The sequence below is a fragment of the Alosa sapidissima genome, chromosome 3, assembly GCF_018492685.1.
Source record: "Alosa sapidissima isolate fAloSap1 chromosome 3, fAloSap1.pri, whole genome shotgun sequence".
Classification (NCBI taxonomy): Eukaryota; Metazoa; Chordata; class Actinopteri; order Clupeiformes; family Clupeidae; genus Alosa; species Alosa sapidissima.
The window spans coordinates 33,938,632-33,962,730 of NC_055959.1; the positions used below are offsets into that span (position 1 = coordinate 33,938,632).

At 46.7% G+C, this 24,099-nt stretch overlaps 1 protein-coding gene across 1 annotated transcript in view; it reads right to left on the reverse strand.

The window, feature by feature from the left end:
• taok2b (TAO kinase 2b) overlaps positions 1–22,375 on the reverse strand; it is a 27,066-nt gene extending 4,691 nt beyond the window's left edge. The window contains 16 exon segments of the mRNA XM_042087220.1: positions 3,342–3,581; positions 5,975–6,178; positions 6,554–6,682; positions 7,068–7,496; positions 7,847–8,053; positions 8,466–8,633; positions 8,989–9,070; positions 10,099–10,192; positions 10,630–10,721; positions 10,901–11,014; positions 13,267–13,363; positions 13,731–13,776; positions 14,077–14,178; positions 14,539–14,610; positions 16,275–16,415; positions 21,854–22,375. Coding sequence (XP_041943154.1) covers positions 3,342–3,581; positions 5,975–6,178; positions 6,554–6,682; positions 7,068–7,496; positions 7,847–8,053; positions 8,466–8,633; positions 8,989–9,070; positions 10,099–10,192; positions 10,630–10,721; positions 10,901–11,014; positions 13,267–13,363; positions 13,731–13,776; positions 14,077–14,178; positions 14,539–14,610; positions 16,275–16,406 — 2,208 coding nt within the window. The 5' untranslated portion in view covers positions 16,407–16,415; positions 21,854–22,375.
• Between the last annotated feature and the right edge of the window lie 1,724 nt (positions 22,376–24,099).

Genomic DNA, 24,099 nt, shown 5'->3' on the forward strand with positions numbered 1-24,099 from the left:
CATGGCTTCAGTGTTCAGTGCACTTCTAAACTCTTCATTTGTGCTAGGTGCGTTCAGTTCAGTCACACACACTTCTTTGGTTGGAGCTGGGCACGATTGTGCCCAAAGACACACACAGGCTTCCCTAATCTGATTGTCGATATGGCTTCAAAAACAGACCTACTAAATATACTAACCCCTTTCACACAGCGTGATGACAGCATAGGCTAGGCTAGCTCTCCAGCACCCTTCTCCTGCTGGTCCATAGGCTAGGCTAGGCTAGCTCTCCAGCAACCTTCTTTGCATACGCGTAGCTCTTGCTACACAGACTATGTGTCCTCACGGGTGTGAATGAGTTAAATAATAAAGTGTTTACATGGTAAATATTTAATAATTAAGTTACTGCTTTGAAACAATAACATATATGTATATTAGTCTATAAAGAATCTACTAAGTGATAATAACCTTTATCTCAAGCAGCTCCATACCATATCCTTAGATCCCAGACTCGCCGCTGTGGTTCACAAGAAAATATATAGATATAGATCTCTTTATACACATTTTAAAATCAAGTCACAAATGCACTGCATATCAGAACTCTGTATAAACCGGACCGTAACTCCCAAATCAGAAAGATCCATCTGGTCTGGTTCAGTTCGGTTTAGGTCCGCTTTGGCTCAGTCGTGAGAACGCAGGTCCTTGCTAGAACATTTAGGTGTTCCATTGACCTTATAAATGTTCTATTAAGAGCACTAATGGGTTCTGCTTTGGTTAGAACTCACAGAAGATGGCTATGGTGGGCAAAATCTAGAGAAAAGGCAGGGTAGAGCAGAGCTACTTGACCGTTGGCCACATCTTGGATCTCTCTGATCCAGGTCAGACGGACCCATCTCTTCACTAATACTAAATAAGGCTTGGGTGCCGTTTCACTTGAGGTCCCTTTTCCCTGGTCCACAGCAATCAGACTGGACATGGATGGAAACCGTTGTGGTTCCCGAAGAGCCTAACTATTGCACTGGAGTTCTCTCTGGGCTGTAGTGTTTCTGGATCTAGGGTGGTTCTAGGGTGATTCTTGGCCATGAGGCTGCTTTCACAGTGGCAGCTGTGCTGAAATGCTTTTGTGAGGGACTGGTCACGTGATGTGGTCACATGACCCCATGGTCACAAGCGGCCATTTTGAGATTTTGTTTTTCACTTGCACTCAGCTAACAGTGCTAAGCTAACTTCATATGCTTGAAATCATAAGACTTCTTTAAAAGTTTACATAAACAAAGACACACAGGCACACATACTCAACAACATTGCACAAACATGGTTTTAACAACAACCATAAGACATCATTCTCTTACCATATAAGAAAAAATAAAACACTTGTAAAAAAACAACAATGAAATGAGGAACTTTTACAAAAAGCATGATAGTGAATGACACAGAGCCACTCAGCAGAGGATGAAGGGGACATGATGTGATGGTGACATGATGTTGACTTGCATCCCAGCACGCACACACACACACACACACTCTGAGGGGAGGTGAGCCCTGCCACCAGGACGCCGTGCATTGGGAGTGGGGGGCCTTGAAGGGACCCAAGGAGTGTGTGAGGGAGGAACAACACACACGCCCACACAAACACACACAGACATAAACCACACATGGATGGATGGCTAGATGGAACATAAAGACTGACACACTCAAACATACGCCTCCCACCATCTGAACCTCTAAGACTCTTAGTCCTGTTTCCTATGCTCACACTCTCATCCTCATCCTCCTCCTCTCTCTTTCCCTCCCTCTCTCTCTCTCTCTCCCTCTCTCTCTCTTTCTCTCTCTCTCTCTCTCCCTCTCTATCTCCACGGCACCACCTTCCCCCTCATGCTCCTGGTGGAGGAGGTTCTGCGGAGGCCGCTCTCCCAGCGTCCATCCTCGCGGTACATCCTGACCCTCTCCTCCGTCCTCCTGCGGTCCCTCTCTCGGCGCTGGCGCTCGTGCTGCCTGCGTTCTCGCTCGGCCCGGGGCAGCAGCCTGGGCAGCCGGCTGGGCCTCTGTGCTCGCACGAGCCCAAGGGCGCGGAGCCGCCGCAGGTGGTGCGGCGGGAGCTCCTTTAGGACGCGGCCGGCCACCGCCAGCACCCAGGCGTTGGCCACGTCGGCCAGGACCCCAAGCGGGCGTCCGAGGAAGCGCCTGAGCCAGAGGCGGCCGGCGGCGAGCGATGCGGCGTAGCGGCCGACGGTCGGGGGGCGCAGGTGCGGGTCCAGGCTGCTGACCGCCACGGGGATGCGCGACTGGCGCACACCCCAGTTGCGGCCGGCCTTGGGGAACATGTGGTAGAGGTTGCGCTCGGTCACGCCGCCCAGCAGAGACTGGCACACGGCGAAGAGCGGCCGCGGCAGGCGGAACAGGAAGCGCATCCAGCGGCGCCGCAGCCTCTGGGGGGCGCCGTGGAGAAGGCCCCGCGCCGGACGCACCACCAGCACCAGCAGCAGCAGCAGCACCAGGAAGAGCCAGGGCGAGTTGAGCATGAAGCCCGACACCAGCGCCATAGGCACGTAATAGAGGCCCAGGCTCACAGACACGGCCAGCGAGAACAGGCCGGACGCCCACAGGGTCAGCCACAGGAAGGAGGAGAACGCCAGCGAGCAGAGCGACAGCAGGAGCAGGTAGGAGAAGAAGAGGGCCAGGAGCGCCAGCTCGGCCGACAGGACGAGGGACGCCAGCGAGGGCAGCGGCGGGCAGCGGCGCAGGGACAGCAGGAAGACGGACAGGGCGAGCAGCGTGAGCACGTGGGGCTGGGCGGCCGCCGAGAGGGACAGCGCCAGCGTGACGGCGTGGGAGAGGAGCGAGGGCAGGGAGGACGTGGCGGGCGGCAGGGTGGGCGGCGGAGGCTCCAGGTCCTCCAGCGTGTCGGGGAAGTAGAACTCGGACAGCTCGTCCCCGTCGCGCTCACGCACGCGCACGCGGGGACGCTCCACGGAGGAGGAGGAGGAGACCAGCTCTGACGGACAGCCGTCGGCCACGCCCCTATCCTCCTCCTCCTCATCATCATCGTCTTCCGTTTCGGTCTCGGTCTCACTTTGGTCATCTTCATCCTCCACCCACCCATCCCCATCTTTCCACTCCTCCGCCTGCTCTCCACACATCTCTCTCTCCTTCTCTTCTCGCCTCTCATTTACTCCTTCATTCTCTCCGTCCCCGTCACCAGTGACCCCCCCTCCCAGATCCACCTCGTCCACCCCCCGCTCCTGTTCCCCCTCCCTGGTTTCTCTCTCCTCCTCCACCTCTTTCTCCCTCTCCTCATCCTCCCTTCCCTCCCTCTCTCCCTTCTCCTCCTCCTCCTCCTCCTCGGCCCCCCCCTCATCACTCACTCTCAGGCTCTTGGGCTGCTGGCGGACCTCGACGGCGTGCTTCTGGCGCAGCTCCTGCTCGCGCCGCTTGTTGTACTCCGTCTGGTTGGTGAGCTCGCTCTGGTGCTGCGCGCGGATTAGGTCGGCCCGCGTGCGCTGCAGCGCCCCCAGCTGGCGGAACTCCATCTCCTGCGTGGACTCGTGGTGGCGCAGCAGCATGGCACATTCCAGGTCCTTCAGCGTCTGCTTCTTATTCAGGTCCTGCAGGACAGAGCACAGAGAGAGGGGGGGGGGGGAAGGGAGAGAGAGAGAGAAGAGAGAGAGAGAGAGAGAGAGAGAGAGGAAGAGAAGAGAAGAGAAGAGAAGAGAAGAGAAGAGAAGAGAAAAGAGAGAGAGAAATGTGTATATTTATATTGGTGTTCTTGGTTCTGAGCATTTTCCCTGTTTTTGTATGTGTGCCTGCTTAGTGTATGTGTGTGTAATAGCATGTGCTTTTGACAAATACATCATAAGTCTTGACTTGCATTTACATCATAAGTCTTGACTTGCATTTACATGATGTCAGCATAATGTAAACTTCCACAGCTATGCAGATGATACCCAATTATATATTTCTGTGGAAATATAACCCAGCTAACTAACCCAGATGGCCTTTGCACATGCTTAACCCCCATTAATCAGTGGATGAGCAACTATTCTTTAAAGCTAAATGATGAGACAACCATACTTTTGGTTGGACCAAAATCAAAGCGAGACACCGTTCTTAGTAATCTTGGGAACCTGGCCCACCAGGTCAAATCAAAAGTAACAAGCCTAGGTGTCATCTTAGATCCGGAGTATCAGTAAAGTTACCCAGAAAACTTATTTCCACCTGAGAAACATTGCCAAGTGCGGTCTTTTTTTTTAACTCAACAAGATGCAGAGAAATGAATCCATGGCTATATCACAAGTAGGTAAGACTACTGCAATGCACTATTAACTGATCTCCCAAAAAAGCATATCATGAAATTGGACCTCATACAGAACTCTGCTGCTAGACTTTTAACTAAGACCACCATCACCTCTGTGTTACCTGAACTGCACTGGTTCCCTGTTTCCTATAGAATTGATTTTAAAGGTTATATTAATGACTTACAAAGCTCTGAATGGCATAGCACCTTTATATCTCTGAGCTTTATCAACCACAAAGGAAACTCAGGCTACATCTGCACTATGTCGGATACAAATGTATCCGACGCACTTTTGTTACGATTCTCCCTCCCTTCCACATTAGACCCTCAGATCAGCGGATCCGAAGTGGAGCAATTTGGATCCGCTGAAGACCCTGAACTCATTTTGCTCCGCAGTCGTACGGGGCAAATGTGGACTGTGTGTCTGTAGTGTGTTGCGGAACCATCTGAAAAGAGATGACATACGAGCCTGATTCGTTGTGCTTGTTTCACGTGATGATGGCCATGCTGCTTTTCGAGAAGTACATTTATTCATTTGACAGTCATACAATGAATGGCAACGGATAATATGCAACTTTCCGCTGTAGGTATTATATAGCCTACTGTAACTGTGATTGTGACAAATAAATCCCTCTTGATTATTAGAAGAACTGTGTAGGCTATGTTTTATAATGTCCATCACATGAGGTAGGCCATTTTATTTGTTTGTTGTTCGTCGACAAAGCTACCTGGCATTCTGTATAAAATGGAGTAGGCCTATTCCACTGCAATAGCAATCAATAGGTGCATGTAAAGAAGCGATCAAAGCAAAACGTATCTACATGTCTAAGTTGATTTCGTTGTTGCATGTGGGCATGATTATGTGGGCATGACGATAGCCTGCTGGAAACAGTGTCTGTCGACATGCAAACAATCACCTACCATGGGGTGGGAGCAATAACTTCTAACACAGTAATATGTTCGTGCAGCGCGGCCACAAGAACATCGATAATCAACCCAATTATCCTACAGATTATAATACTATGCAATAGCCTAGCTGACTCGGGCACATTCATTGTAGCCTACTGCCAAGTCGCAGCACGCTCACTGAAGACACGGTTGTGCAAACTCTGTAGATGTAGCCTATGAACAGTAGGACTATGCATCCATACATAGCTTTGGAATTCGGAAATTCCAAGGGCGCTAACTTTAAACATAGCCTAATTATTAGTGTTTATCGTTCGTCGACAAAGCTACCTGGCATTATAATAAGTATAAGTAAGTAAGTAAGTATAAGTATATATACTCTTTTCATCCCGTGAGGGAAATTTGGTCTCTGCATTTATCCCAATCCGTGAATTAGTGAAACACACTCAGCACACAGTGAACACACAGTGAGGTGAAGCACACACTAATCCCAGCGCAGTGAGCTGCCTGCAACAACAGCGGCGCTCAGGGAGCAGTGAGGGGTTAGGTGCCTTGCTCAAGGGCACTTCAGCAGTGCCTACTGGTCGGGGTTCGAACCGGCAACCCTCCGGTTACAAGTCCGAAGCGCTAACCAGTCCACGGCTGCCCTCCAAAAAATGATAATGTGAATTCCTATAAAGTAGAATGCGAGCTGTCTATTGCACCCAGGCAGTAAACTTGCCAAACAATGTGTGTGTGTACACCTCACGCAGCAGGTCCTGCTCCAGGTTGTGTGTGTGTGTGTGTGTGTGTACCTACCTCACGCAGCAGGTCCTGCTCCAGGTTGTGGCGGGACAGCAGCATCTTCCTCTTGTACTGGCGGCTCTGCAGCTCGTAGTACTGCCGCTGTCGCCGTAGCAACCCCGCCTCCTCCTCCGCCTGAAGCTGCTGCAAACACTCCTTCTGCTGGACGAGCCACTCCTGCTTCTCCCGCTTTGGGGTGGACTGGTTCTCATTCAGCTCCTGCACACGGGGGGAAGAGTTTTAGTGTAACACCACAATTAGGTGCATAGGGAACAGTCTTTGGTGCTGCTGTAGTGGTATGAGCAGGCACAGGTGTGTGTGTGTGTGTGAGCCTCTAAGCCACTCTTTGCAATGACTGTGCTGGGGTGTGTGTGTGTGTGTGTGTGTGAGAGTCTGTGTGTGTGCGAGTCTCTAAGCCACTCTTTGCAATGCCTGTGATGGTGTGTGTGTGTGAGTCTCTAAGCCACTCTTTGCAATGCCTGTGATGGTGTGTGTGTGTGTGTGTGTGTGTGTGTGTGTGTGTGTGTGTCTCTAAGCCACTCTTTGCAATGCCTGTGATGGTGTGTGTGTGTGTATGTGTGTGTGTGACCATACCTCTTTGAGCTGTTCCTTGCGTTGCCTGTACTGGCGTTTTTGGGACTCCAGCAGGCTGGTGAGCTCTTTCTTCTGCTGTGCCAGAATGTGCTGCTGGAACTTCTTCTCCTCCGTAAGAGTCCCCTTCGTCTAAGGGAGACAGGCAGAGTAATCATCTTCAGGAGAACCTTACTCTTCTCTTCTCATCTTTAGGAGAACCTTACTCTTCTCATCTCATCTACCTTACTCTTCTCATCTCATCTTTAGGAGAACCTTACTCTTCTCATCTCATCTTTAGGAGAACCTTACTTTTCTTTTCTCATCTTTAGGAGAACCTTACTCTTCTCATCTTTAGGAGAACCTTACTCTACTCTTCTCATCTTTAGGAGAACCTTACTCTTTTCTCATCTTCCTCGGACACCTGCACAAGGTGTTCCTTGTTGAATTTGTCCTTTTCCCCCCTGGTCTTTTCTCATCATTCCATCTCTCTGTGCTCCCCTCCCTCCCTCTCTCCCTCCCTCCCTCTCTCCCTCACCTCCTTCTCCAGGATGCCCTGGTGTTTCTTGTTGAGTTTGTCGGCCTCTCCACTGAAGTTGTTCCTCTGGTTCTCCAGTTCCTTGTCTAGTCGGAGCTGGTGCTCGTCCATCTCGGCCTTCAGCTTGTTCTCCAGCGCCATCAGCTGCTTCTGGTGCTGCCGACGCATGCGCTTGTAGCCGGACATCTGTTCGCGCAGCGCCGACCCCTGCTCGTGCTCCTGGATCTGACGCGTGACCAGCGACGCCGTGCGGATGGTGGCAAAGTGGTCACGGCCGCGCCGTCGACGGCCTCCCCCTCCTCCACCACCTCCTCCACCTCCACCTCCTCCTCCTCCCGCTCCCCCTCCTCCCCCTCCTCCTCCTCCAATCTGCTGCTGCTGGGAGTCCAACTCAGGCTGGTACGGGTCGTCATATATATTATCATGGCTCTGACAGAGAGAAGGGGGAGGGAGAGAGAGAAGGAGGAAGAGAGAAAGGGGGAAAGATATAAAGGAAGGGAGAGATGGAGGGGAGACAGACAAAGAAAGAAAGAGTGAGAAAGAGAAAGGGAAAGATGCAGAGAGATTGAAAAAGAGAGGAAGGGAGAGAGAAAGAGGTCATACTCATAAGATTCAGACAAAGACGTTATTTTAGACTTAAACATTAACTGGTGTTTGGATAGTTGAGGATATCTCCTTCGTATACAAGCCCATACAAACACACACACACACACACACACACACACACACTGCAGCTGCTGTTGGAGATGATGGTGCGTTCTCCCTACACACTCGCTCACCAGTGGTTTGTGCAGGACACTGCTGTTGGACGTGACTGTGTGTTCTCCCTCCTGCATCATGGCCATCTCTCCACTGTCGTCCGAGCCGTCGGCCAGGCTGTTGACCGAGGAACTCTGGGAGCTGGCGCTGATTGACATGGATGGCAACGAATGGGAGCTCTCCATGCTGTTCACTGTGCCTGTGCGCAACATGTACTCTGGAACATCCTGTCACACGCGGGGGCAGAGGTCTCAGCCAATCAGAACAGACTTTACAGAGGACACAGCCAATCAGAACAGACTTTACAGAGGTCTCAGCCAATCAGAACAGACTTTACAGAGGTTTTACAGAGAGTTATTCAGAATAAGCTTTATTGAACACAGTGATGATTAACAGAAATTCTTGTAATGCTACTTGTACATTTATTAACGACACACACAGACTGTGTGTGTGAGTTGACACTGTGTGTGCGCGTGTGTGTCTGTGTGTCTGTATGTGTGCGCGTGCGTGTACGTATACGCGTGCGCATGCGCATGCATGTATGTCTGTGTGTGTGTGTGTGCGCGCGTGTACGTGTGTGTGTGTGTACGTGTGTGTGTGTGTGTGTGTGTGTGTGTGTGTGTGCGCATGTGTGCGTACCTCCTCCTCCTCTGCTCCCTCTTGTGTGGGTCCGTTGAGAGTCTCGTGGAAGAGGATCTTCTTCATCTTGCGGTACTGCAGGTTGTCCAGCTCCCTCACAGCGTCCTTGGTGCGGGCGATCAGGTCCATCACGGCCGTCTGGGGGCGCTCGCGGCACACAAAGTGATGCTAGTGGACCGGGGACGGGAGAGCGCCACGTTAGAGGTCAACACACTTCTTAAACACACATTCACACTAGAAAACGCCCTCCGTTATCACATTCACACTAGACAACGCCCTCCGTTATCACGATCACACTGGACAATGCTAATGCTAAATGTTTCTTCTAGATGTTATGTGGCTAACAGTAGTTATAATGTGATAATGTAAAAGCTGGCTAGGACAGACGCTCAAGGAGTTCATGCTTTGTTTTATCGCTGGATTAGGATGGCCTATATTGCAATTGAGAGAGAGAGAGAGAGAGAGAGAGAGAGAGAGAGAGAGAGAGAGAGACAGACAGAGAGACAGAGATGAGGGGCTGTACCTTGAGCAGCACATCAGAGGTAGGTCTGTCCTGAGCAATCTTCTGGAGACAGGAGTCCACAAAGTTACGGAAATACTCCGACCTGTTGGAGAAAGAGAAGAGAGAGAGGGATGAATAAGACAGAAAGAGGGATGAAAGAGAGAGAGAGAGAGAGAGATAGAGGGATGAATGAGAGAGAGAGAGAGAGAGAGATAGAGGGATGAATGAGAGAGAGAGAGAGAGATAGAGGGATAGAGGGATGAATGGGAAAGGGATATATAGAGGGATAATGAGAGAGAGATAGAAGGATGAAAGAGAGAGAGAGAGAGATGGAGGGGGAAGTGTACAGAAAAGAAAGGGGAATAAATCCAGCAAAGGGAGTGTGAGAATGTCATGTGTGGATGGAGGCACTGCTTAAAGAGAGCTGATGAGAAGAGAAGAGAAGAAAGGAGAAGAGAAGAGAGGAGAGGAGAAGAGGAGAGGAGAGGAGGAGAGAAGAGGAAAGGAGAGGAGAAAAGAGGAGAGGAGAAGAGAAGGAGAGGAAAGAAGAAGGAAGGAAAGAGAGAAGAGGGGAGAGGAGAGGAGGAGGAGAAGAGGAGGAGGAGAGAGGAAAGCAGGAAGTTGAAAGTATGAGATGAGATGTGGATGCACTGCCAAGGGAGTATGTGCAGTCCAGTCCAATCTAACGGAGTCTTTGGCTGGGACTCCATTCTATAAGAAACCGTTTTAAAAAGCACTTAAGCTCTTCTTCATGTTTTAGGGGCATTTCAAAAGACAAATGCGTCTTGACACAGCCATCTTCAGTGTCTTCTCAAACTCCCAATCAATAAAAGGGGGGCATGGGTATCAGAGGCAAAAAGAGAGGGAGGAAGAGACGCTCAGCAGAGAGATGGGAGCGGTGGGAGGGAGGAGAAGAGAGAAAGGGGGGAGGGAAGGAGGGAGGGATGAGAAGAGAGAAAGGGGGGAGGGAAGGAGGGAGGGAGAACAGATTCAAGGGTTACATTTGTCACATACATACAGATACACATGTAGAGAAATGGCATTTAGCTGCTCAACTTCCCTGTACAGAGAGGAGAGAAGAGGAGAGAAGAGAAGAGGAGAGGATAGGAGAGGAGAGGAGAGGAGACTCACCAGTGGTTGGACTGCAGGACAGGGCTCTCGTTCTGGGCGATGTGGTATAAGGCACTCATAGCATTCATATTAAACAGCGGCGGCTTACGCTCAGCTACAGGGACAGAGGGAGAGGACATTTCAGCAAGGTGTGTGTGTGTGTGTGTGTGAGTGAGAGAGAGAGAGAGCGATAGAGAGAGAAAGAAAGAAGGAAAGAAAGAAAGAAAGAGAGAGAAAGAGAGAGAGACACACCTGTGTGTTGGGGTTTTGATGTACATTAGAATGTATGTCAGTGTCTTGTATGCAAATTTAGTAGCCTAAGTTTGTATTGTGAGGGTAGACAATAGTAAAAAAACTACTCGTTGTAGTGTGTGTGTGTGTGTGTGTGTGTGTGTGTGTGTGTGTGTAAAATGATTAAGCTCTCTGCAGGGCAAGTACATGTGTGTTAGAGAATGTCTATGGGCCATTTGTTTGTGAGCGTGCACAGGCATGTGTGCAGGCGTGTAAGTGTGCTTGTGTGTAGGTGTGTGTGTGTGTGTTAAGGTAACTCACCCAGTTCTATGGCGGTGATGCCCAGAGACCACACATCCACTTTGCCATCATACTGTCCCTCGTCCATGGCTAGAATCACCTCCGGAGCCATCCTACACACAGACACACACACACACACACACACACACAGGTGAGCAGTTGACAGTGTCAAACTAAATGAGTGTGAAGCATGCGCATGAAGCTCCATATGAAACACGGTGCAGTTGGACGTGCTCTGCAAATGCCCATTTCCAAGAGACTGTGAGTGAATGGTGCAGTTCTGCTGTCTCACCAGTAGGGGGTTCCCACAAAGGAGTTGGCAGGGGCCACAATGGAGGCAGACCCAAAGTCACCCAGCTTGACCTGACCAGGCTCTGTAAGGAGGATGTTACCGGCCTTCACGTCCCTACACATGACACACACACACAGACACATACACACAAATACAGGCTTTAGGGAAGGAGCCTGAATTTAAATGCTCATTTAAAAGAAAAGTGGTCAGACGGATTTAGAGGGTTTTGCATCTGAACTCTTCAATTGTTCCATATATCAATACAAAGTAGTTAGGCACAAGCACAAGCACCACCAAGCAGAAGTGCAACACAAAACAACTGGCTGATCCCACACAAACATACACACAAACACAACACACACACACACACAAGTAAGTAGAAGTTTGTTATGGTATGCTGCTAGTTTCAGAATGACAACTGTGTGATGAGAGCTACATGATGAAGAGAGCTACATGATGAGTATATATACTATGCTATATTCACCTCAGAGGATATCAGAGACGCCATGTTAGCCATCCTGATAAAGAGTATGCTATGCTATATTCACCTCAGAGGATATCAACAAACAGACGCCATGTTAGCCATCCTGATAAAGAGTATATATACTATGCTATATTCACCTCAGAGGATATCAGAGACGCCATGTTAGCCATCCCGATAAAGAGTATATATGCTATGCTATATTCACCTCAGAGGATATCAACAAACAGACGCCATGTTAGCCATCCTGATAAAGAGCATATATACTATGCTATATTCACCTCAGAGGATATCAACAAACAGACACCATGTTAGCCATCCTGATAATGAGTTTATATACTATGCTATGCTATATTCACCTCAGAGGATATCAACAAACAGGACGCCATGTTAGCCATCCTGATAAAGCCCCATGTGTGCTAATCACAGCTGCTACAGCTAAGTAAGTAAGTAAGTAAGTAAGTAAGTAAGTAAGTAAGTAAGCATATACTCTTTTGATCCCGTGAGGGAAATTTGGTCTCTGCATTTATCCCAATCCATGAATTAGTGACACACACTCAGCACACAGTGAACACACAGTGAGGTGAAGCACACACTAATCCCGGCGCAGTGAGATGCCTGCAAGAACAGCGTCGCTCGGGGAGCAGTGAGGGGTTAGGTGCCTTGCTCAAGGGCACTTCAGCCGTGCCTACTGGTTGGGGTTCGAACTGGCAACCCTCCGGTTACAAGTATGAAGCACTAACCAGTAGGCCACGGCTGGCCCTTGCTAGCGCTGCATATCCAAGTTCCTGCTTTCTGCAACAGTCTAAAACTCAAACTCCTGTCTAGACACAGACTTCAACTCCTGTCTGCTAGAAACAGACTTCAACTCCTGTCTGCTAGACAGCAGACACAGACTTTAACTCCTGTCTGCTAGACAGCAGACACAGACTTTAACTCCTTTCTGCAAGACGGACTCAAACTCCTGTCTGCTGTCACAGACCAGAACTCTGCTGTTCGTGTGTGTGTTCAACCAGGTTAGGTGTTTTGCGTATGTTTAAATGCGTAACATTTTGTCCTGGTCAAGCTATGTTCTGATCCAGTATGCAGCAGAGGATGTGGTCCTCATGCGGAACAGAAGCGCAGCAGGTGTGGGCCGCATGTGGGCCGCCTGTGGGCCAGGTGTGGGCCGCGTGCAGGGTCCGGCTCAGAGAGCGTCCTCATCCTCCAGTCTCAGTGTGTCTATTCTCTGACTGGGGTCAGGACACAGCCACTTAGACTCCACTGTGTCCGCATGACTCACTAGCACTCACACAATATCCAATACACACACAGAATATCCAACACACATGCATAACTAAGTTAATCTCAAACAAACACAGAATACTCAACATACATGCTTACCCGGTGAGAGACACACACACACACACACACACACACACACACACCTCGATGATTAAGTGCTCTGATCACAAAGAGCCCCAACACAGATGTGAAAAAGCTGCAGTGACATATAGAGATGAGAGGAAGAGAGGAGAGAGGGACAGAGAGAGAGAAAGAGGGGGAGGGAGAGATGAGAGGCAGAGAGGAGAGCAGGAGAGAGAGAAAGAGGGAGAGAAAGAGGAGAGAAGGACGGAGAGAGAGAGAGAGAGAGAGAAAGAGATGAGAGGCAGAGAGGAGAGGAGGACAGAGAGAGAGAGAGAAAGAGGGATGAGGCAGAGAGGAGAGCAGGAGAGAGGGGGGACAAGACAGAAAGAAAGAGAGATAGAGATGAGGCAGAAAGGAGAGCTGAAGAGACAGAGGGAGAACAGAGGACAAAGAAAAGAGTAGGAGAGAGAGGGGGGGGGGGGGAGAGAGGGGGGGGGGGGCAGGTAGAGAGAGGGAGAAGGAAGCGTGAGGTTTTTACCTGTGGATCATGTTGTGGGAGTGTAGGTACACCAGGCCTTGCAATGCACCATGGGTAATGGCCGCTATTTCCACTTCCTGCAGGGGCTTCTTGTGAACTGAAGAAGAGAAGAAAGGATGTGTGGGAGCGAAGGATGAAGAGAGGAGAGGAGAGGGAGGAATAAAGAGGCTTAGTGATGCGTGGTGCTGCTGTTCTGGGAATAACACTTGGACACACTCGATCAGACACACACTCGATCAGACACACACACACACACACACTCAGACACACACTCGATCAGACACACATACACACACACTCGCTCAGACACACACACACACACACACTCGCTCAGACACGCACTCACTCGCTCAGACACGCACACACTCGCTCAGACACGCACACACACACTCGCTCAGACACGCACACACACACACACACACTCGCTCAGACACGCACACACACTCGATCAGACACACACTCACCTTCCAGCAGATCGGAAGCTGAACCCAGACAATACTCCATCACCAGCTGAGAAAGAGTGAAATAGAGAGAGAGAGAGAGAGAGAGAGAGAGAGAGAGAGAGAGAGAGAGAGAGAGAGAGAGAGAGAGAGAGAGAGAGAGAGAGAGAGAGAGAGAGAGAGAGAGAGGGGGGGGGGGTCAAATAATGTTGAAAGGGTTTCCTACAATTATTACATAAAATGAAAACAACATGCATCCATCCAGCATCCAACAAAATGCACGCACACACACACACACACACACACACACACAGGCAGTGTGTTCTCGCAGATAGCATCCTCTGTACTCCACACACACGCACACACTCACCCAAGCAGTGTGTTCCCGCAGGTAGCATCCTCTGTACTCCACAGTGTTGGGGTGACGCAGCTTCTGAAGGAACTTCACCTCTTTGATAATATCCTGCCATTTCTGCAGAACACAAACACACACACACAGTTAGATCTTGCATAAAGTACACACACAAGTTTCGAAATCTTGCATAAGAGATATGCACAGCACAGCAGAGTTGCGCAGACACATAGCCATCCAACTCTCACAACTAATAGTGAGACACACACACTTCTGCCTCAGCAGCCTATTGTTCCATGATCTGACCTGGATGAACTGTGTGTTTTGTCACTTTTAGCGGTGAGCAGTGGATGGATCTGTGTGTGTGTGCTTGCATAAGAGCCACTTATGTGTGTGTTCAGAAGAGCATGTGGGTGCGAATGTCAGCGAGTGAGAATCAGAGAATTCACAGTGTGTGTGTGTGTGTGTGTGTCCACTTACCTCGTTGGATTGTTTGCCACTGTAGGACATCTTCTTGATGGCAACCACCTCATTGCTGCGGATGTCCGTGGCCTGAAGGAGACAAGACAGGAGAGGAGAGGAGAGGAGAGGAGAAAAGGGGAGGACAGAAGAGAGGAGAGAAGAAGAGAGGAGAGAGGACAAAAGATAGGAGAAAAGAAAATAGAAAAGAGAAGAGAGGAGGGGACAGGAGTTGCAGAGAAGAGGAGAGGAGGAGGAGAGGAGACAGGGCCTTAGAAACACTGCTGACACTAGCAGCCATGTTGGGTGCTGTAGTACACTCATTATGACCCCAGCCAGCAGCCATGTTGGGTGCTGTAGTACACTCATTATGACCCCAGCCAGCAGCCATGTTGGGTTCTGTAGTACACTCATTATTACCCCAGCCAGCAGCCATGTTGGGTGCTGTAGTACACTCATTATGACCCCAGCAGCCATGTCGGGTGCTGTAGTACACTCACTATGACCCCAGCCAGCAGCCATGTCGGGTGCTGTAGTACACTCACTATGACCCCAGCCAGCAGCCATGTCGGGTGCTGTAGTACACTCATTATTTTGCTTTTTATTTGCCTTTTTCCTCTGTAATTAATTTGCTTCTAATAGCTATGAAACTCAACTCCATACTAAATCATTCTGTTGTAAATCAAAAATCTGAGCCTGTCTGAGACACACACTGTGTTTAACTCCAGCTGGGAGTGCCACTGCACTGAGTGATGGTTGGAGCAGCCTACTCGGATGAGTCTTCCTTTAAACACATCTCTCAGTGGTAAACGCACATCACCAGCCCTGACGGGCTTTTCAGTGCACCTCACAGTGGCCTTTAGAGGCCTGAGGATCAGGGACAGGAGGAAAGACTCTTCAGGCTGACCATAGCTTCTAACTGGCCAATTCGGTGAACCAAGGCTCACCATAGCTTCTAACTGGCCAATTTGGTCAATCAAGGCTCACCATAGCTTCTAAATGGCCAATTTGGTAAATCAAAAAGGCTCACCATAGCTCGTAACTGGCCAATTTGGCAGTATTAGCCTTAGGACTCCTCACTGTTTTGACCAAGAGGAATTCACAGAGAATTTTTAACGCTAAAAGTAGCACCTAAGTCTGGGAGAGCTTAGAAGATGGCGAGAAGACTACTAACTCACTAAGACGAATTCACAATTAGAAATTCAGATGAGAAAACAGCTATTTGTATAATTCCACGTCGCAAAGTTTTGAAATGCACATGCAGCTGATAAGGGATGTGATTATCTCACCAATAACAGCTAAAACTATTAATTGTCCAAATGTTAACTAGATGTACATTCTATTGCTAACTGAATAAAAGCACTTCCTGTCATCAGAGAGATGGATTTAAAAAAAACGCTGCCAAGATACTGTGTCCATGCCTAACTGTCCTCGCACAACACTTACCAGTGTCAAATATCACCATAACAACCTAGGTTGCTTTTACTCTTAAAGAGTTCCGCTTTATTGTTATGATGTCAAGATCCCCAAACTTCACCCCACATTGATAAATAGGTTGATACACTGTACGTTATTATGTAGATACGCTGGGACAAGGACCCTGTAAAATAAAGTGTTACCGCTCTATTTTATGGTCTATTTCTTGGGGTCAAAGGTAAGCCTGACATCCTGCCCCAAACACACTAACTACTTACTAAACCGACAAATCCCCCCCCCCCCCCCCACAGACACAGACACAGACACAGACACACACTTACAAAGTAGACGGCCCCGAAGCTGCCATGGCCAATCTCGCGCAGGTCAGAGAAGAATTTTTCGGGGTCCTCCCTGAAGAAGAGTTCCGCCACCTCTGGGTCCTTCAGGCTACCTGCCCGTACACTGGACGGCATGGCCAGCGCCTGAACAAAAACACACACACACACGTTAGAATAACCTGCTCGGTGGCATGACCTGCACAATAAACACACACATAGAATATCCAAAAATATCACACACACAGAGGACCTGTCTGCTCTTAAAATGCACAACACACACACGCACACATGCGTTAACATAACACACAATAACACAAACACACACATATAAACATGCGCGCATATAAACACACACACATAAACACATAAGCATATAAACACACACACACACACACACACACACACACACACACACACACAAAGCCTATCTGCTCAATGGCATGGTCAGTGCCTTGAAACACACAAACTTGAATAACCCACATCATAAACACACTAACAGATGATTAAAGGGGTGGTTCAGGATTTTGGACATAGGACCTCATTTCCAAGTAAGCAAGTGTGATATTTATCAGTGGAGACCGTTTTCAACACGTTTCATGCAGTCGTTCTAATTGCAGAGTTTGCAGGTGCTAGGCTAGCGCAAGTCAACGGTATGTGCTAGCCTGCCACTAAAAACAGTCTTACCTACTCCAAAGGACACTCGAGGCAAATTAAAAGGTAGGTAAGACTGTTTTTAGTGGCAGGCTAGCACATACCGTTGACTTGCGCTAGCCTAGCACCTGCGAACTCTGCAATTAGAACGACTGCATGAAACGTGTTGAAAACGGTCTCCACTGATAAATATCACACTTGCTTACTTGGAAATGAGGTCCTATGTCCAAAATCCTTTAACGGCATGGTAGAAGCACTTGAAAACACAGCCATATAAACAACACAACAACCTCCACACACACCTATCCTATGGGTGAGTCAGTCTACACCAACTCAACTAGAGACTCATCGGTCAGGTCATGTCATGAATTTCCATTAAACAATCCAGCTAAATCTGTCTATTGTATTAATAGTTTTGTGTTAAAAATGTAGCCTAATTGTTTTCGGCCCCGGGTATTTGTGATGGTCTGAGCCTACTCATGCTTAACCTCACCAGTGGTTCTGATATCATAAAGGATTTAGCTGAAATATACAAATAACATTCAGAGAATGTCTACTCAACTGTTAAACAATTAGGCCTAGAACATGCTTCATGAATGGCATGTAAATGTTTGATGGTGTTTTAAGCCCCCAACATCGTCTTCCAGGCAGCGCTGCCAACGTAAACTTAAAAGGCACCAGATAGATAGATAGATAGATAGATAGATAGATAGATAGATAGATAGATAGATAGATAGATAGATACTTTATTGATCCCCAGGGGAAATTCAAGGTCTGGTTTAACAGCAGAAAGAGAAATTAAAGTATGTAATATAAAAACACAACTAAGCAATAAGGACAGTAGAAGATAAAGTATATGCTAAATATACTAAAATACAAATTATACTAACTAACACTTAATCTAAATCAATTCTAAAAACAGTATCCACATAGTGGTGATTAATCAATCAGAGGCGCTTGCAATGACTGAGGCAGGGACTGAGCCTGTGATTCTCTGTGCATAGTAGGTATGGTAAGGTGCTCTAAGGTGCTCTGTGTGAATGAAGTGTGGCCACAGTTCGGCTGTGGCATGGAGGGGGGGGTTATGCATATGTTCTAATGTGCTAATATAGCACGCAAACAGTGAGGCATAAAGACAGTGGTAAAAGTGGCTAGTGGACAGACAGTATCCAAACATGGAGGGGGTGAAGAGGCAGACAGACTATGCAGAGAAGTCTCTCTCTCCTCTTCACTTAAGTGAGGCATTGAACAGTTCAATGGCCCTGGGGACAAATGACTTTCTCAGTCTGACAGTTGTGCAAGGCAGTGAGCGAAGTCTCCAGCTGATAAACCTACCCCTAACCCAAAACCTAACCTTAACCCATGCCTAACCCTAGCACCTTCCAGGCAGTGCTGCCTTGAAGACAACGGTGGGGGCTTAAAACACCAAGAAACCATGTAAACATCTAGGCAGGCCTACAAATAAATATATTGGGTATTTTAAGTATTAGCCTAGCCTATATTATTTCACTTCACATTTTATTATACAAATGAAAAACCCTTGAATCCTTGATTTTGATCATATGTAGTACTTGACCAGGTCTATCAATCCTATGAATGACGTGTCTTTGTTTCCTTTTTATTAAAATGAGAAGCCCCACAGTGCGAGTAAAATCCAATTTCCAGGGGGTTTGACGCACTGTATTTTCTCAAAAGGGATTAACAGCATTTGCTTCAAACTTTTGTGCAAACTTGTCATTCATTTCATTACATTTCATTACATTACATTACATTACATTTGGCTGACGCATTTTTAGCCAAAGCGACTAACAACATGGTAAACAGTTTAAGTTTTAGAGCAATTCTCAACAATTTTAGGACAATTTAAAAACATTAGAGTACAGTAAGAATAAGTGCATCAGTGAGTGCTGTTTTTAACAGTTACTTGTCAGTTTGTCAGGCTGGTGAGTGCTAGGAAGAGTAAGACTTGTTGTAAGTGTTGCTATGAGAGATGTTCTCTAAAGAGCTGGGTCTTCAGGAGTTTTTTGAAAATGGAGAAGGATGTCCATCTTGATTGATTGATGATTCATCTTGTGTATTTGCATGTCATTTTGTATATTTAACTGTTATTCATTGTACTCACTTCTGTAAAGAACATGGTTCACATAAAGTGCAAGTGATAAATACAGTCACTCACCCCCAGACTCACACACACACACACACACACACACACACACACACACTCCAGTGCTCATATAGCCTACACAAATACCATAAACGCATAGCGCACGTCATCTTAACCACACACTCACAGCCAGCCCACCAACAGGGTGGCATGATCAAAGCAAAAATCACACACACACACACAGACACACATACAGAGACACACACACACACACACACACACACAGCCACCCCACCAACAGGGTGGCATGATCAAAGCAAAAATCACACACACACACACACACACAGAGAGACACACACACACACACACACACACAGAGACACACACACACACACACACAGACACACCAGCAAGGGAAACAACACTTGGCTTGCATTACAGAACAGAACAAAACAACAAACACAGAGAATAGAGCATCCATACAGTACACATTCCACCATTCATATGGCCAACACACAGCAACACATAGCAGCTGACACACACACACACACAGGTATCATGTCTGCCTCCACATCACACACACAGGCATCATGCATACCTGCCTCCGTATTTCCCACTAGAGCACAGGAAACCATCAGCTCTCTTTTCCAGCGACTTGTTGTGACCATGTCATTAACCAGAACAGCCCTGCCAGCACGCACACACACACACACACCTACTTAAGCACCTAGGCTGCTCCTTATTCGTATATATGCGATATATAGGGCCCATGATATGGCCATTGGTATAACATGATATATAAGCTAGTATTTGGTATTTGCATTTTCACTAGAATTTTAGTGATTGTAAATAAAGTTTATTTAAAGTAAACAAATAAAGACTATTTGTTTCTGCATGGCTATTGAGAGGTGTGCTGATGTGACTTGGCAAAAAAGATGCATCTTGAATGTTATTATTTTCATATTGTACTTTATACCAAATTTCCCTCACGGGATCAAAAGAGTATATATATATATATCATTATCGTCACCCAAAATACCATGGAATATACTGATATAGTTTGAAGTCACAAAACACACACACACACACACACAGCAGAGTGCTTCACAGGCTATGTCTGCACATGAATTCCATACCAAACAATAAACACATGCTATGACACACTCCACTGAACCCACATAATACAGCATCCCTTTTCTCCTCAGACACACACACACGGCTCAGCCAACCATCACAATGATACATACACATTGCAAATGGCTGACTGCACGACCTCTTACTGAGAAAGCGCGCACACGCGCACACACACACACAAACACACACACACACACACCTCTCATACTGTATGTGATGGTTCTTGTGGTGCCATGTTGCAAATCAAGACCCGTATAAAGGAGGCCACAGCCAGACACTTATATGGGTTAGGCCTACATCAAAACATCCAGTTACAGATAGCCTACTACTTTATGACCCATATCACACGCAGTTAGTGAAGAACAGCAGCCTTGCACTCAGCCAAGACACGCTACAAACGCAAACACAAGTAGGCCTATAGTGTGAACCCACAATCCACAAGGCTCCGCAGCATGTGAAACTGAATCTATGGGGTAGCCCTTTGAAACTACATTAGATGGGTGGCACTTAAAAGTAGCATGCATAATTAAGCACATATTTTACAATTACTCTCCAGCAAAACAAGCCTGCCAAGCAATCTAATGAATACGCCAGCTTTCAGATTAGGCTGAATTCGGTCAGCCTGGAATACAAGTAGAAAATTGGGCAAAATTGTAATGCCACCCTACACCATCTCTACTTTTCCTCTCCTCGTCGAGAGGTGTGTGCAAAGGGCCAATTTCAAAACAATTTCTGCTGAATAAACACAATAGCCTATATTAAAGACACATCAAATACGGCCCTATTTTGTTAACTTTAAAGGAACTGCGCGTTTTCGCCTAAATTAAGGATAAAGAGGAAGAATAACTGAGTGCTAGTAATACAGTATGAAGCAATACAAGCATGCCGATTGTTCTGCATTTCCTTTGATCTTGCATGACCAGAGATCGGACATCATCAAAGACGTGGTGTCCATAATCATAAAGTTACGATTTTATGAAAACCACACATTGGGATATGTGCCACAGAAAATGTGCAGTGACCTACTTAAGGTCTTTTTGCATTTATTTTTTTTCATATTCAGATTATCACAAATCCGATACGTTAAGATCATTCTCAGGCCGACTGTCAAGTCAGCAGAGAACGGAAGGGAAGAAGTAACATACGACACAGGTTTTCTCCACCAACAAACGTCTAATATAGGCTATACAATTATTTAACGACACCGATGGCAATGAATGGCGCGTACCCACATCACACCTAACTTGCTATATTTAAGGTGTAGTTGCTAAAATCAGAAATAAGTCTTTGATCAAGCCAGCTGGCTATCTGACAGCTGGTAAGCTAGCTACGTGAATGAAAAATACAGGTCGACGGGCTGCAATTGATAGCCTGCGCTAGCTCCCACTTCACTGATCAATTAAGAGCTAGCTAGCTAACAGACTGGCGAGGATCTCTAGAAGGGTTGGCTTGCTAGACCTCTAGCGCAAACAGCAAGCTAGCTAACTATTTTACATTTTCTTACCATACGACAAATGGGCCATTTCATACGACAGCAAAAATGCAGATTAATTATAAAGTTACAATGAGACCATCTTTATGCAGAACTGCATGCAAAATGTGTATCAAAATAATAACGAGCAAAACATGATTGCATGCAAGCTAGGTACCATTTATCTGGTCAAGCAATAAATGATTTATGACTGTGCCCTACCGTGGTTTATGGAATCCACTGTAGCTAGCTTCAGCTAGCTAACTGGCCTGGCAAGGAAAATTGAGTTCTTTCTTCCCCGTTTTTATTCAACGCACACAAGTTGCATTGTCTTTCATATGGACTCCATCCTCGAAATGCTCGACGGTCTTCTCCGGTAACTGATTAGCTAACTGGCCGACTGGTTAGCTATCGTTTGCGGTGTCTCACAATTGATCTGACTGACATAACCTATTGGAACAAGGAATCCTCCCTGCTAGCTGGATAGCTGTTAGCTCTTCAGTCAAGAGCCTAGCCTAAAAATCAGCTGATTGTCAATATGAAACGGGTCGCTAAATTAAACTAAACTCAATCCTACGTTGCATTTGTTGCCATTGCAATTGAAATGTATAATTTCCGCTTATGTTATTCCTTTAAACGATTGCTGACACAGACCGACTGGCTACACCATTTATATTTTTCCCTATTCTATGTCATCCGCTTTTTGTTCAGAACTTCATGATGGCGGAACGGGGCGGGAGCCGACCGGAAAGCGGAAAAGGGTGAAAAAAATATCCATTAGGCTACTTCTCTCCTGGTGCAACCACAAAATGAATCATTCAAACATCACTGTCGCCCACCCTAGGGTTGGAGTTGTAAATACAAACTTATGTCGCTGAATCAACAATCATTCAGCAAGCAAGGCCTATGAGATAATCTTTGATCCCGTTTGATATGGGAATGTAAATAAACAACCTAAATAGACATACACTAAAATGCACACTTGGAAAAATCTTTACTTCGTAAGTGTGTGTGTGTGTGTGTGTGTGTCAGAGCCATAGAAAAAGAGAGTTGCGACACTCTTTGAAGTCGCCGCCAAGCGGTCACGTGGTTCACGTTCGCTTCAACAGTTCCAAACAGCTCTTTGCGTGTCGTGTTATTTCAATGGGATAGACAGCAGCGAGTGCGTTATTGAACGGGAAACATTACAACAAACCAAAAACGAGTGTTATTACGTGTTAGCATGCTTGCATTATAGTGTCAATTATATATTGCGAGTATAATTAGTTTGCAACATCGATCTAAAATATGTTTTTTGGTAGTTCTAACATTGAACGTTTGTTTCCTTGCTGGACATTCCTACATTTGCCTGTATCACGCTATACTTTACTTACATTGTCAAAACGTAGGCTATGCATTTTGTATCCTTTTTGTGTGTGGACATTAGATCCAGTGTCCTTTTCAGTTCGTTTGTTGAGATGAAGATGAAGGTGCCCCCCCCCCCATCTACCACACAACTTTGATCATTGTAAAACTAGCAATAAACGTCTATCAAATATATAAATATTGGCATTCAGTAGCCTAATAGCCTAAAAGTTTGATCAATGCATTAAATCTGTTCAGTTCTTTTAGAGAAATAGCATAAAGGTGGCCACAACACAGCCTTTAACATTTTAAGACTAAGCCATAAACATGTCAAAAACACATAGGCTAAATAAGAATCAATAACAACTTAAATTGGAAAATGTTGATTAATACTGCAAGATACCCACACCCACTGTTTCAATAACACACTTGTAACTCAATAAGCAATCACCTATTTCAATAAAATACTTATAACTTATATTTCAGCCGGCTGGTGAGACTATGACAAGGATGACTGATACATGTTTTCAATAGAATTTTTATTAAGTTTTCAATGTGTGTTTCAAACAAGAACAGGAACAAATGCGAAAAAAAATGTGAAGGAAGGTATGGTAACATTGCAACATAAAAAGGAGGTCTGACACTCATTTAGGTTTCCAAAAAATAAAAAGATTTCAGTCTCAAGTTTGAACAACACGTGTGTGAACTACACAAAAGACACAATGTGGAAGGGATGGGTAGCCCTCCGACTCTGTACACCTATAAGAGGGACATGGTAAGGAGGATGCAACATTTGACTGGAGTCGGGAGTGTTATGGGAGGTGTGGAAGATGCTGGATCAACACAACTCCGTTTGTGTAAGGGCCCCATCGTGTGGACCTCAAACATAAAAAATGATCTTATCTGACCATTCCAGTCATATATCGCACACCCTTCTTGTCCTCTGCATCCTTGGTCCTGGATAAGCAGAACAGGCACAGTGGAGAATGGAGGGAGAGAACAGAGCAGGTAACACTCAGTGTATACTTGGGACAACACATTAAGTAAGTAGCAGAAATCTAAGCAAGAGGCCATCTCCAGCAAGAGTTTTACATACCCATACACAGCCAACCATTTGCAAGGCT